Below are 14,155 nucleotides of genomic sequence, written 5' to 3'. Positions count from 1 at the left end.
GCTGGTGTTCTTTACTCTCTTCAAAAACGAATCAAAAATTTTCCTCCTCTCCTACAGCAACAACACTTGAGAATTTAACTATAAGTCCTCAATTAAAGGTTGGGAGAAAAGCATAAGAAGAGGAGAAATGCAGATTTTTAGTTAAGCAGAGGAATGAAATAGATCTGCATTTGGGAAATCATACAAACATGGTCATAAGGAATCAGGACAAGTGTGGCCCTGGTGTGCACATATCAGCTACCAGTCAATATGGTACATAGATAACCACCACTGTGGACATGATTGCCTCGCTTGCTTAGGACTTAGTCCACCTAGAGGGGTGGGGTAGGGAGGGTGGGAGGGAGACGCAAGAGGGAGGGGATATGGGGATGTATGTATACGTATAGCTGATTCACTTTGTTATACAGCAGCAACTAACACAACAATGTAAAGCAATTATACTCCAATAAAGATGTTAAAAAAAAAAAAAAAGGCAAGTAGAAAAGAGTGTAAGATTTAGAGTCAGAAGACCCAAACTCTGCAACTTACCAGCCATATGACTTCAGCAAATCAGTGATCTACATCTCATTTCCTTATTTGTTAAACTAGGGTCAAGGTAGGATCCCCTACCAAACATTTAGGGTTTTTGCTAGAATCGAATAAGACTATTCATAGTAACAACCACTTGTATGCCATAAATTCCTACACAGATGTCTATTATAAATGCTGGATAGTCATAACTCTTCCTTCATGCTTAGAATTACTGTGCTTCTGTCCTAGTAAGGATTTGCCCAAATAACTGTTTGTTAGGGTAAACTGCAAGAACGACAGCAATCAACATATGTGAAACAATTTAAAAATATGTTTCGAACATTCCATTTCTTCACCCAACTCCCAAATTCTTACCCAGTTAACTGAAGATTTTGGAGGAGGGCCACAGGGGACCAAGGTATAAAGTTTGATGACATCTTTACTATTCATATGAGAGTCTACTTGGACCATCATTTTGGATAAAAACTGGATTATAATGTTCTAAGACAAATAAGATCTTAAATTATTATTAAAAGAGATGCAATAAGAACTATCTTACATAGAAGCCCCTTTGAAAAGGCTGCTGCTTGATGATACTTATAAGCTATTCTATCTAAGCTGAATACCTCAAAGCTTGTTCTTTCATTAGTGACTGCATTTGCCTTCAGAAATACTAGTTGCAGTTTGAGCACCACCTCCAGGAGCACTGAAGACAGTTATGAATTAGCTGAGGGTCAGTAAGAGAATTCTACGCACTGGTGATAACAATGGGTAAAGAGGTGAAAACTAAGGAAGCTGGTGCACCACAGTGGTTAAGAATGTGGTCTTTGTAGTTAAAATGACTTTGGGTTTGAGTTCCCCTCTGCTACTTGCTAGCCATAAGATGCTGAATGAATTACTTCATGTGGCTCTGCTTCCTCATCTGTAAAGTGAATAAAATATAATTTCCACCTCTTAGTGAGTTTGACAAGATAAAAGACTAAACATATAAAATGCTTGCAACAGTTTCTAGCACTTCAGTTCTCAAGTAAATATGGGCTGCCATTACTACTGGAACTCAGGAAAGTGCACATGAAGTTCATTAAGGCAGGTGAGGGGCTGTGAGAGGAAAAAAAAAAAAAAAGGCCCAGATCTTGAAAGAAATTGAACTAAATCTTGTTAAAAATGAGGAACTGCTGAAGGATCATAAACCAAAGACCAACATGGTCAGATCTGTACTTCTAGAAATAGTCTGGCAGCAGTGTGGAAGATGGGGGAAAGAGGAGGGGGAAAGCTGTAGTAAGATTAGAGGTCAGGGGTTCAGTTAAGAAGATGACTCAAGAGTTCGAGAAAAAGACACTGAGAGATTGAAGAACAAAGAAATAAAACACATCTCCAGCCTAAATTCCTTTGCTAGTTTTTTAGTATCAGTTTGTTATCTAGAACCTTAAATCTATGGTCAACAACTTCTAGATTTAACTGCAAGGTTACTGACCATCTCCACTTCTTAGATGACACAGGTAAAGTTCCTTTACCACAAGCAGTGTCAGTACGTTTGACATTTACACTTACTTTGATTTTCCAATCAATAGGAAATATATCCCTTAATTACTTTATCTACTTGTTTTGAATTACAGTTTTCAGGCCTCTTGAAAGGTAGAAATACTTAATTACTTTATCTACTTGTTTTGAATTAGTTTTCAGACCTCTTGAAAGGTATAAATAATCTTTTAAACTTCTATCTTGCATCAAGATATACAATCATGTGGGGTATCCATTTTATGGAACCAGGTAGGTTAATGGATGTATATAGTTTTTGTAATAGCAGAGTTTCACAAATTTTAAAGTACTATTTAAAAAAAATACTCTATTTCATAATTTTAAGAATGTCTTCCCATAGTATGAGTGTGTTTCGTGTTTGGTAATTGCAATCATTGTTGCTTTTGTTGTGGTCATCCATTTACAATGTTTGGTGTCAGTTTATTTATCTCCCGTAAAAATAAAATACAGTGTGTATGTGTGAGAAAAAAAAAAAAAAAGAATGTCTTCCATTTTTCTAGCATTTTCCACAACTCAATCCAGCCCACAGCAAAAGGGTCAACAAGTAACCCTGTCCAAAACCACCTCACTCTGCCACACAACATTGACTCTTCCCATTATATACAGGCAGGCCCAAGAGGATCCGAGGGCAATAATCTGATTGGAAGAGATGACTAGGGTATTTGTCGTAAAGGTCTGATTGCATACTAAGAACACTGTTTTTATGTATATCCTATAATTCCTAGAGATGATGGAGATTATAGAAGGAGAAGTAAAGCCTAGAAGCCCCAAGCTACCCCTGCAATTATCAGTTTGCTTTTCATGTCAGATCTCATGGCAAGAGCCAGCATGCCATTTATTTTAAAAGTATTACGTTAAGGGGAAAGAGAAATATTACTTATCTGAATGGGACTATAGATCTTGCTTTGTCTCTTTCTCTAGTTAAGAAGGATCAAAAAACTTAAGACAGATTTAAAATATTCATTTCTATTTTTCTCAGTATACCAACATACATTAGCCAAATGGACCTCAATGGTAATTCACACACCGGTTTGCAGAGGAACATGAGAGAATGCTCCAATGCACTAAGCAGATCTGACAAGGACTTTGCACACGTAAGAGAAGTGACATTACTGCTACTTAAGAATAGTCTGTATGCAACTGTGCACTGCATCTTTCCAGAAATTCAAACTACATCTATGAATACTAAGATTAAAGAACAAAATATATGGTTTAAATGGGGAGCTGAATAATTTTATGTTTTAAGTCGCTTTTTTAAAATGAATCTCTCCAAGATTTCTTTTTTTTTTACTTTTCCATCAGAAATCCAAAATAGAATGGCATTAAAAAGACAAAACCCAGCAAAGATTAAGGATACTAAAAATTACATATATAAGTATACAACACTTCTTCATGCTTTCTTTCTCCATCTCAGTAAGCACCTCCTAAAAGTTCCACACAATAGGAAACTAAGACTGAAAGAATAACCTGTGTTCTTCTATATCTGGTTCACATGGAGACCTTGAAGGTGACAGAAAACTACATTCATCTTATAAGATACGAAAAGCTCAATATAACTTAAGTGTTTGTGATAGAGAATGTAACTGATATAATCCTTGTCCATCTCCTTCCGTCAGCATGCCCCCAGCCCCACCGTGACATATCATATATATGATACATACTCAAGGCTTTGACTAAGAGAGAAAGAGTATACTCTTCCAAATCACCATTCTACTATTTTTCACCTAACCTCTTAAATTAAAAAAAAATTGCAGTTAATGTCTCTAGTGTGGGCAACGGGATCCATATTGCAGAAGTCATCAGAGAGCAAAGAAGCAGAATCGTTTAAGAGGGCTACATACTTTTTCTCATTACTTTCATCTGTGTAGGAGATGCCATAAAACCCATAGTAAGAACTAGATATATTTGCCGAATACTCTATCTTCAAGGTATAATTGTGCCCTTCAAGAAGGGCCTCAGGGGCAACAATGGCGATTTGTTCATGAAATGGATATTCCAGGACATCGACTTGTTTTTCTTGGCTTGAAACTGCTGACATAAAGGTCACTCTTGAAATATTATGGCCTGTGCTGTGAAGAACTATGTTCCATGTGGCCTGAAGAGCCTGGAGTGAAATCGTCACAGAGCCCCTGAATGTCATCGAGGTTAGGTTTGGGTGTAGGTTAAGTTCATAGCGTACTGGCATAATGGCAGTGGGAAGCCTGATTTGTGCCCATGGAAACAACTTCCCATTAGTTGCAATTGGCTGAATTAATCCCATTGATTGGTTTTTTTTGTGGCAGCCTTCTTTAGTAAAGGTACATCTGGGCAGTAGATAAATCACCATGATTACAGAAACAGCAACCACAATGACAAAAGCACAGACCACCATGGTCCTCGCAGACGGTACTGAACAAGTCCCATCTGAGCTCTGCCTGTAGCCGGCTGCACTGTTTCGAAGGCCCGAGCTCCTGTTCATGAAGGACATGCCCAGCAGCTTTGCGGACGACTCATAATCCTCTTCGTCCTCATCCATCTCATGCTCACCAAGACCCCGCACCAGCAGTCGTGAACCCCGGGGCTCATATTCCACCTCATCAGGCTCTAGAGGATGTAAACAAGGTTCTTTGGCTAAATCCACCACATCTGGTTCTTCCTCAAACATGCTGTTTTCAATCATATTCCTGGGGAGCTGAAGCCGATCTAAAAAAACCAAAACATAAGGACCAGGCACAGAGTTAGAAAAAAAAAAAAAGCTCATAATACCACGTTTAATCTAAGGATTTTTTTTTAATCACTAAGACTTATTTCCATCTCAGAGGTGCTGAATTAAATGTTTATAATATTCTTGTGTCATCCATTAAAAACTCAAGCATAGATAAGAGCATATCACAGTCTTAAAATAAGAAAGCTAAACAAACAGGCTAGTAAAAAGGCAGCTGAGATTAAATACTGATTTCCTTAATACACTCCTGCCCAACAACCTGGGCCCTTGTCCTGAGCTTTAGAGGGCCCTGCTTTTGCCTGCCTCTAGCTGTGCACGTCCCCAACAGGGTGAGGAGTCAGTAAGATCAAAGAATGCCCATCCATAGTCCATGGCCCTCTTCTGCAGTCTAGGTACCAGAATCCCCAGAATTCCTGCCTGAAAGGCTCAAACCTGCTTCTACGGCCTTTGTGGGTCTCCTCTCTGAGTCCCATTCTCCCTAGGGAGGACCACAGTTGGAATGCCCATTCATAGCTTGAATGATGGGTAAGCAACAGGCTGGATTACTTAGTTCCCCTTGGAAGAGGGATGTTTCTGTTCCACAGCAAACTGCAAGGGTCAAATTATATAGGAAATTTCCATAATCAAGAAATAATTTTTAGGAGTTCCCTGGTGGCACAGTGGTTAAGAATCCACCTGCCAATGTAGGGGACATGGGTTCGAGCCCTGGTTTGGGAAGATCCCACATGCCGCGGAGCGACCAAGCCCGTGCGCCACAACTACTGAGCCTGTGCTCTAGAGCCCGCGAGCCACAACTTCTGAGCCCGTGTGCCACAACTACTTCAGCCCGCGCGCCCAGAGCCTGTGCTCCGCAACAGGACAAGCCACTGCAATGAGAAGCCCGGGCACCGCAACAAAGAGTAGCCCCCGCTTGCCGCAACAAAAGAAAGCCTACACACAGCAACAAAAGACCCAATGTAGCCAAAAATAAATAAATAAATTTATTTTAAAAAAAAGAAATAATTTTTAAAAAGACAAAAGAACTATAAAAATCAGATAAAACTACAATCCAACCTGTCTTTTCATGCTTCCAGAGCATTTAGAAGTACAAGAGATTCCCCTCTGTAACAACCACATAATACACCATAAGTGTAAGTGGATCCTGGGGTGGGGTAGTGGTGGGAACTTTTAAAACCACACAAAAAAGCTGCACTCTCCAACTTGCCAGGAATCACTAAGAAAAAAAAAAGACTCAAAAAGTAGAGGAGTAAATAATAGCATACAGATCAATAATTCCTAGGGCTAGATTGAAAGTTTGACAAGTGAAACCCTCATTAACCTTTCCCTACAAGGTACTTTATACAGATCATTTCTAATCCTCACAATAATTCTATAAAATGGCAAGTATTATACTATTTCAGACACAAGAAAACAAACAAGCCAAAAACAGAAATAGGAGTTAATTTACCTTCACAAAGTCACAGTTATTTAGTCACAAAACTGATACTAGAACTCAGGTCTAAAACTCTGAACCCAAATTTTAGATTCTTTCCATTATTATATTGCATCTCCCTACTCAACTAGCTCAAAGGATGAGAGCTTGTACCTATTTATTTCTTTTGTATTTGGCAATGAAGTTGCTTAGAGTATTATTTCACCATCAGCAAGGCAAAACTTACATAAAATTCCTTAATATCTAGCTTGACATAAATGCCATGTGTTTAGTGCTACTCAATAAGTACTAACTAAAGAGTGGCAACTAATAATACATGAAACCAAGTACCAATAAACATCAGGATAAAATTTAGTGTCTTACTACTACAAGTGTGGTCTGCGAACCTAAGCATCTACATCACACAGCAACTATTTAGAAGAGCAGACTCTCAAGTCCCTTCCCTTAATCTGAATTTTAACAAATCCTCAGGAGATTTATGTGCACATAAGTTTGAGAAGCACTGGTCTAAGCCTTCTCCATGGTCAGATCCCGGGCAGCATTGGACTTTGCATCCTTGCGTGTGCTCTGGCCATCCCAACTGCTCGCTCATCTGAGACAAGACAGGCTGCTCTTCTATGCCATGCTCCACTTCTGTTTTCCTGTCTGTTCCCTTTGCCTGCAATGTCATCATTTCTCCCACCCCAGTCCACCTAGTGAACACTTGTTATCCCATAACTCATCTTAACTTGCTACAGTGTAAATTTAAAAAGTTATTTTCTTTTTGTTTCTTCCTTTCTCTTCATTGCCTTTCAAAAATACATTTTCTTTTCACTTCATCTCACTCCTTTTAGCTTTGGGGAGCATAGAGACTCCAATGAGGTTGCCTTTTCCTACCTCCTCTCCATCCCCAAATTTATAAAAGCTATGCTGCTTTAAAAGTTTTCTTTGAATAAAACTTTTTTTTTTTTTTTGCGGTACGCGGGCCTCTCACTGTTGTGGCCTCTCCCATTGCGGAGCACAGGCTCTGGACGCGCAGGCTCAGCGGCCATGGCTCACGGGCCCAGCCGCTCCGCGGCACGTGGGATCTTCCCGGACCGGGGCACGAACCCGTGTCCCCTGCATCGGCAGGCGGACTCTCACCCACTGCGCCACCAGGGAAGCCCGGAATAAAACTTTTAATCACTTTCCAGGTGTGTGGGTTCAGCAATCTGCCGTCTACCCATCTCCTGTGACTTGTCTAGAAATGTAAGAAGGGTGACAGTTATAACATTCTGCTTTGGGAATTTGATCTCCTAAACTTCCTATAGTGCCCCAACTTCTTGTGACATAATTTTGTTTTGTTTTGATAGTTAATTGTGTTTGAGACTCATTCATTTCATTAACAGAGTAAATACTGCTGTAATTGAACTCAAAAAATTTCTTAAATTATTAATGAACTCTCAGTGGTTAGAAATTTTCTGTGGTAGTTTTAAGTACCTGGTACAGTAATGCAGATTAGGTTACTTAATTTGCTTTTTCACTTTACAATGTCTGAAAGGCCTTTCTGACTTTTTTACCTCATATGGGAAGATTATGTTCTCTTAGGTATTTGCCCATGCGTTCTGTTCTTTATCAGACCTGATGCCTGAAGTAGACAACTATGGGGTCTGAGCGGTTTTATTTAATAAATTTCTAAACTAACTGTAGATATAATCTCAGCTTAATATTTACAGCATTCCCATACCTGAATTCCACCCGCTTAGAACTTGGCTTTTCTGTCTTTGATTTCTCAGCCATGCCCTGTTTAACGCCAAGGGGTATTCTGCAGTCTGACCATTTTAGCATCTCCTGTCTGCACTTCATTAACTTCCAAATCTTTTGACCAGGGCTTAGTCAGATGCCTGGCAACACCCAGATAACTTACTTTAATTATTTATCACCCAATCAGGTTAATACCTATGTAGAATTTTAATCTTTCGTAAATGGAACACATCAACCCATCTGCTGTATTTTTACTGCATATTAGAAGCGAACTTTTGTATGTGTGTACAATCGTATCAAGTTAAATACATCAAACCAAGGGAAAACACCTTTATTACAGGTAGCCCGTGAAGACTGTACTTCAAGTCTATTCAAGAAATCTTGCTTTGGATTCCTAAGTGAGTACTCTTTGATCTCAGCATTAAAATTTTAATGTAACACATGACTACCCCTTGTTCTAAAGGGATTTATTTGTATTGAAAGAAGGGATCCTAAAGAGACAGGAAATTTTCTAAAACCTCTTAATTCCACATATACAAGCTATCTATAAGCCCAAAACAAAGGACGTCCTAGTTGAAATATTTCGGTTTTAAATAACGTAGGCCCATGTGGTTATAATCTAAGGAAACTGAAGATATTTCTTTTCATCAGATACCGTGAACGGGTGCTCCTCGGTTGTTGTCTGTGGACCAGTGCCAATCCACAAACTGTTTGTTACCCGTCTGCTACAGGATACACACAGAAAATTGGTATTTAAAAACTTTTATAGCTAATTGACGGTAATGTTATGTCTATCGAATTTAGTAATTTTAAAAATGGAGCTTATATTTTACATGTGTTTTTTCATTTCAGTTTTCCAATGATTCATTTTTTTATATGCTACAAAATTTCTGCAACAAAAAAACAAGGAACCTTGATTCTTCAGCTCAGATAACATGAGAAGCAATGGGCTGGATTGTCACTATTACGGCAATCCAGGTGGATATAAAGTTAACAACTATTACAGTAGCAGTGGAAGTGAAAAGGAGGGAATGAGTACAAGTTATGTTAAAGAGTGAGAATACACAGGAACTGATGCTCTGTTGGGCTGGACAGGCCTGTAGGATGGAGACAGAGGGAAGTCTATTCAATTCCCTATGATATTCTGGCTTGGATAACTGGAAGGAGGAATGCCACTCACTAAGATGAGAATACAGGTTTCATATTCTCCCTCTTGGTTTTGTGTGTGTGTGTGTGGTGGTGGGGGACTGAGAATGGAGTTGTGAGATGGCATTTGGTATGGGACATGACATATTTATCTGTCAGAGAGCCAGATGGAGATGTTTGATTAATAGCATACTTTAGAGTTAAAAGCCTATCTTTAGACAGAGGTTCAAATCCTGGCTCTTCCACTGACTGCTTGATCTCAAACTGGTTAACAAACATCCCTTAGCTTCAATTTCCTCACCTATACGTATGGAAAACAATACTATTTTGTAGGACTGTTATAAGGATTATGTTATGTGGGCCTGGACTCAAAAGAGGCATCTGGGTGGAAAATTCTGATTTCAGAATCAGCTGTGTATACGTGATAATTATAATCATGCAGATAGATGAGACTACTGAAAGGGAAGTAAGTCAGAGAACATCACCATTCAAGAGGGGCAACAAAGGAGAAGAAGAATGTACCAGAGGCAGGAAAATCAGGACAGTAGAAAGCAAAGGAAGAGTTTCATGAAGAAGGAAGTGGTTGGTGTTAAATGTCTTAGAAAGGTCAAGTACAGGGGACTTCCCTGGTGGTCCAGTGGGGTTAAGACTCCACGCTTCCGGTGCAGGGGGCACGGGTTCGATCCCTGGTTGGGGAACTAAGGTCTTGCATGCCATGGGGTGTGGCCAAAAAAAAAAAAAAAAAAGAAAGAAAGGTCAAGTACAATGAAGCTGAGAAAGGCCACTAGATTTGGCAACCAGAGAATCAGTGACTTTTATGAGGCACTTTCAGTGGAGCAGTAAGAGCAGAAGCCTGACTTCGGTGGCCCAAAGAAAGAATGGGAAGTTAACAAGGCAAAGCAAATGCTACAGAAAATTCTTCCACAGTACACAGCTGTGTACCATGAGAAAACATAGGGTCAAACTAAAAGAAAATATGGCATAGGGAAGTGTTAAATACTTTTGTTTTTGTGTCTAAGATGGAAATAACTTAAGGTGTATTTTTGTGAGGATGGAAAAGCAAAGAACAACAAAATGTGAAGGTGGAGCAGACAAGAGGAAATGCTGGAGGAATATTCCAGAGGGCTAGGAAGACATCAAGAACTCCAGTAGAGAGACTTAACTTCGTTGGGAGCTTGGCACTCTCCTCCTGCAGGCCTGGAGGACAGAGGGTGGAGTTTAGGGAAGAAGTGTGGATACACAGGAGCACAGAAAGCTGAGGGTGTGAACAGCAGAGAGCCTCCATGTTCTCTGTGACAGAGGTGGCAAGGCCCTCTGCCCAGAGCCAAGGCAGTTGTGGAGAAGGCATAGGAGGCTTGAGGAGAAAAAAAACAGATGCTATGGGAGAGGACCAGGCAGGGGTGACCCAGGGACAAAGCATGCCTGCAAGTTCAGTAAGCCCACCGGAATTTGTCATACCTCCAGTCTCTATAAATGTCTTTAGAGTGCTTACCAGCCCAGGACTAAAAGAAGAGAAAGCGTATTATATGTAGTAATTTACCATAATTAAAAATTTTTTAAAAATGAAAATTTAAAAAGAGAAAGCAGATGGTTAATCCAGGGTTAAACATGTAGGGAGGACGTGATGAGAAGCTAAAGGGAAAATGCACAGAGGCATTGGTGGCAAGAGAGTAAGTGCTTAAATGAGGGGTTCAGTTTAGAAAAGGGGACAAAAAGTAAAGCTATGGCAAACAACATAGTGAACGATTCGAATAAAAGGAGCAAACTTCCCACAGACATTAGTCCCTTTAAACTGCTATCACATTTTCTGAGAAAATGAAATGAAATGGGATGTATTTTCAAATCAACAAAGCAAAACAACTTTAAAGAATAAGCCTAATCTAAATAAGGCTTCTTGGGCAGATACAAGAATTGGTATATTCAATTAGGTATACTATAGCAACTTGCTATATTCAAACTAGGCCCTAACAATAAAGGATTACTCTTCTTCTGAGGCCCTTAAGACATATTTGAATACAACTAAAAGCTCTATGTGTGAGACAGCATTTATATCTTCTAGACCATTTCCAAATGGAAACTTCATTAAATTTCTAAAGGGATGGCTAATTATCAAATAAAGTAACTATTTCTCTAATGAGCAATCCTTTTCCATCAAAAAGAGGCTTTATTTTAAAGAAGTTTAAACTGAAAAAGAAAAGAAAAAGACTAGAATTTATAACAAAAAAGTGATTTTTCTATACAAGTCTTATCTGGCAAAACATTACCCAACCCCCAGACCACAATCAAAGAAAACCTCTTCCTATGAACCACAATGCCCACTTTAATAAGTTATAAGTTTAGATATATCATTTTCTCACCAGAATCTGAAGGGCAGTCATTAACACTGAATAACTTTGGAAGAAGTTTTAAGTACTGTAGTTCCTTTCTCTGACACATCCTGTTTGCTTACACCTCAAAGTATAAGCAGTGTCATAAAATACAAACACAGAAAGTCCTGCATACATTCTTACTTTTGCCACTAATAACAGTGCATTTTCACAAACCTCATTTAATTTTCCAGTTGACAGGCCCAAGGTCATAGCCCAGGATGCAGGATCCAAGTAAGGTCCCTCTCTCTTCCATTCCCCTCACCCCCCTTGTCTCCCTTGTGAAGAGAGAAGAGAAATGAATGGACAATTGGGGGTGGGAGGTGGGAAGATCAGAGAGAAATGATTCAGTTCATGAGCACCATAAGCTCACTTTTACCTATTTGGCTCTAAGAGAGACTAAGATTTATTTTTCCCTTTCAAGTTACCCTAAAGTTCACTTCAATACATATAAAAATGCTGTGGGAGACTTCCACTTCCAATATGACAGAGTAATTGGTACCAGACATTCCCTTCTCTCATAAACAACTATTAAACTGGACAAAATGATGCAACTATTTTCAGGTACCCACCAACAGACAGAGTAAGAATGTGACCTCTGAGAGAAGGAAAGTGTGAGCCCACATTTGCTTCGTTCTCTGCCTTGGGACATATTCCTAACTTTAGTACAGTGAGCTGGAGTCCAAGCAGAGCAGGGCTGGGAGGCAGAGACAGGGCACTGCAGAGGAGGGAGCTGTACAGAGGGGGGACCACAGAAGTTTGTATAAGGGTTTCCTGAGAGTCCTTAACCAATGCAGGACACATAATTACATAAGGCTTACAAAAGAGTGGCTGTATTAAGGTTAATATGGAATAGAAATACGAGAGGTCAAGCAGCTTAAGGGAAACACTGGCAGTCTAACCCAGTCCGAACAAAGAGAACTCATTAACACTCTGAGCGTGAGACACTGGAAAGGCTTCACTTTAGGAGTAAAGACACACCCAGAGTAAGACCTACTCTAGATCCACATTAACAAAGTCTGAAACCAAGCCCTAATAAGAATCCACAGTAGAAACAGAACATGGATGATGAGTCTTGCTAGGTTACAGGAGCCTGAGAAGAAACCTTGAGCTTTCCACAGATCCGCCATAGCAAAATATAAAGCCAAGCCTATACGAGATGATCAGCCAGGAACTAAACTGCCTACTGAAACAAAAATCAACACTCTACAGAGGAATTTCTTAAAAATACAGTATCTAAAGTAGGTAAAGGCTTTAAAGCAGCTATTATAAACATGTCTCAAAAAGTAAAGGAAAATGTGTTTATAAACAATGACAGAGGAGAATATATGAACAGATGGGAATCTCAGCAGAAAAATCAAAACTAGGAAAAAGAACCAAATGGGAGAAAAAAATGGAACTTCTAGGACTGAAAGGTTCAATAACTAAGATGAACAAGTCATTGAAGAGACTTCATACTGGATTGGACATAGCAGAAGAAAGAGTCTATGAACTTGACAGATCACTATCAATTACCAATTTGAGGAATAAAGAGAAAAAAAGAGTCGAAGAAAAATGAACACAGCATCAGAGATTTGTGGGACAATATCAGATGGTCTAACACATATGTAATAGGAGCCCCAGAAGAAGACCCTGAGAATAAAGTAGACAAAATATCTGAAGAAATAATAGTTAAAATTTTATTGTTTGATGAAAACACTATTTACCAGATCCCAAACTTAAAATCTGATCAAACTCCAAGACAATAAATACAAAGAAAATCATATCTAGCTTCATCATGGTTAAACTACTGAAAATTAAAGATAAAGAGAAAATCTTTAAAGGAGCCCCAAAACAATATGTTACATACAGGAGAAAAATAATTCAAAGAATGCTAACTCCTCATCACAACAATGGAGACCAGAAGATGATAGAACAACATTTTTAAGGGGCTAGAAGAAAAAAAAATTGTCCATTCAGAATACTATATCTAGTGAAAAATCCTTCAAAAACAAGATAAACGTACTTTCAAATAAAATGAAAGCTGACAAAGTTCTTCTCAAGCAGATGTGCACTACAAGAAATTATAAAAAAGGTTCTTCAAGCTGGAGGGAAATGATACCATATGGAAACTCAGATCTTCAGGAAGAAAAGAAAGATACCAAAAAATGATGAATAAGTTATTAAAAAATAAAAGTTTATATTTTTTATTCTTCTTAAATTTCTTTTAAAGACTATGTTTTAAAACTATCTGCATAAAACAAGAATAACATGTGAGCAGTTTTGAACATATATAGAAATAAAAGGTATGATAACAAGAGCATGAAAAATGCAGACAGTGAATAAGAATTAAATTATATTTGTGAATTGAGAAGGAGAAATGGACGTGTCAACTGAGGAGTAGTAGCTGTGAAGCAGGAAATGAGAAAGGTCAGGTGTAAAATGTGAAGTGGTACAATTCTGACTATAAAAAGACTTTAAAAAGTTAAGGTTGCATATTATTAGCCCTAAAATAATCAATGAAAAAGTAGTTTAATACATGCATAGGTATGAAACCAATAGTGTAAATAAAAGGAAATATTAAAAAAATACTCAACCCAAAAAAGAAGGTATTAGAAGAGAAAGAAACAAAAACAAAAGGGACGGGCTTCCCTGGTGGCACAGTGGTTGAGAGTCCGCCTGCCGGTGCGGGGGACACGGGTTCATGCCCCGGTCCAGGAAGATCCCACATGCCGCGGAGCGTTTGGGCCCGTGAGC

The 14,155-nt window shown here is 38.9% G+C and overlaps 1 protein-coding gene across 1 annotated transcript in view; it reads right to left on the bottom strand.

Annotated features, from left to right (window-relative positions):
• LNPEP (leucyl and cystinyl aminopeptidase) overlaps window positions 1-14,155 on the bottom strand; it is a 105,942-nt gene that overhangs the window by 59,043 nt on the left and 32,744 nt on the right. Inside the window, exon 2 of the mRNA XM_067731305.1 lies at window positions 3,891-4,731. Coding sequence (XP_067587406.1) covers window positions 3,891-4,731 — 841 coding nt within the window. The remainder of the gene's footprint in view (window positions 1-3,890; window positions 4,732-14,155) is intronic.

The sequence above is a fragment of the Pseudorca crassidens genome, chromosome 3 (assembly GCF_039906515.1).
Source record: "Pseudorca crassidens isolate mPseCra1 chromosome 3, mPseCra1.hap1, whole genome shotgun sequence".
Lineage (NCBI taxonomy): Eukaryota > Metazoa > Chordata > Mammalia > Artiodactyla > Delphinidae > Pseudorca > Pseudorca crassidens.
This window is presented reverse-complemented; position numbering and strand designations above follow the sequence as displayed.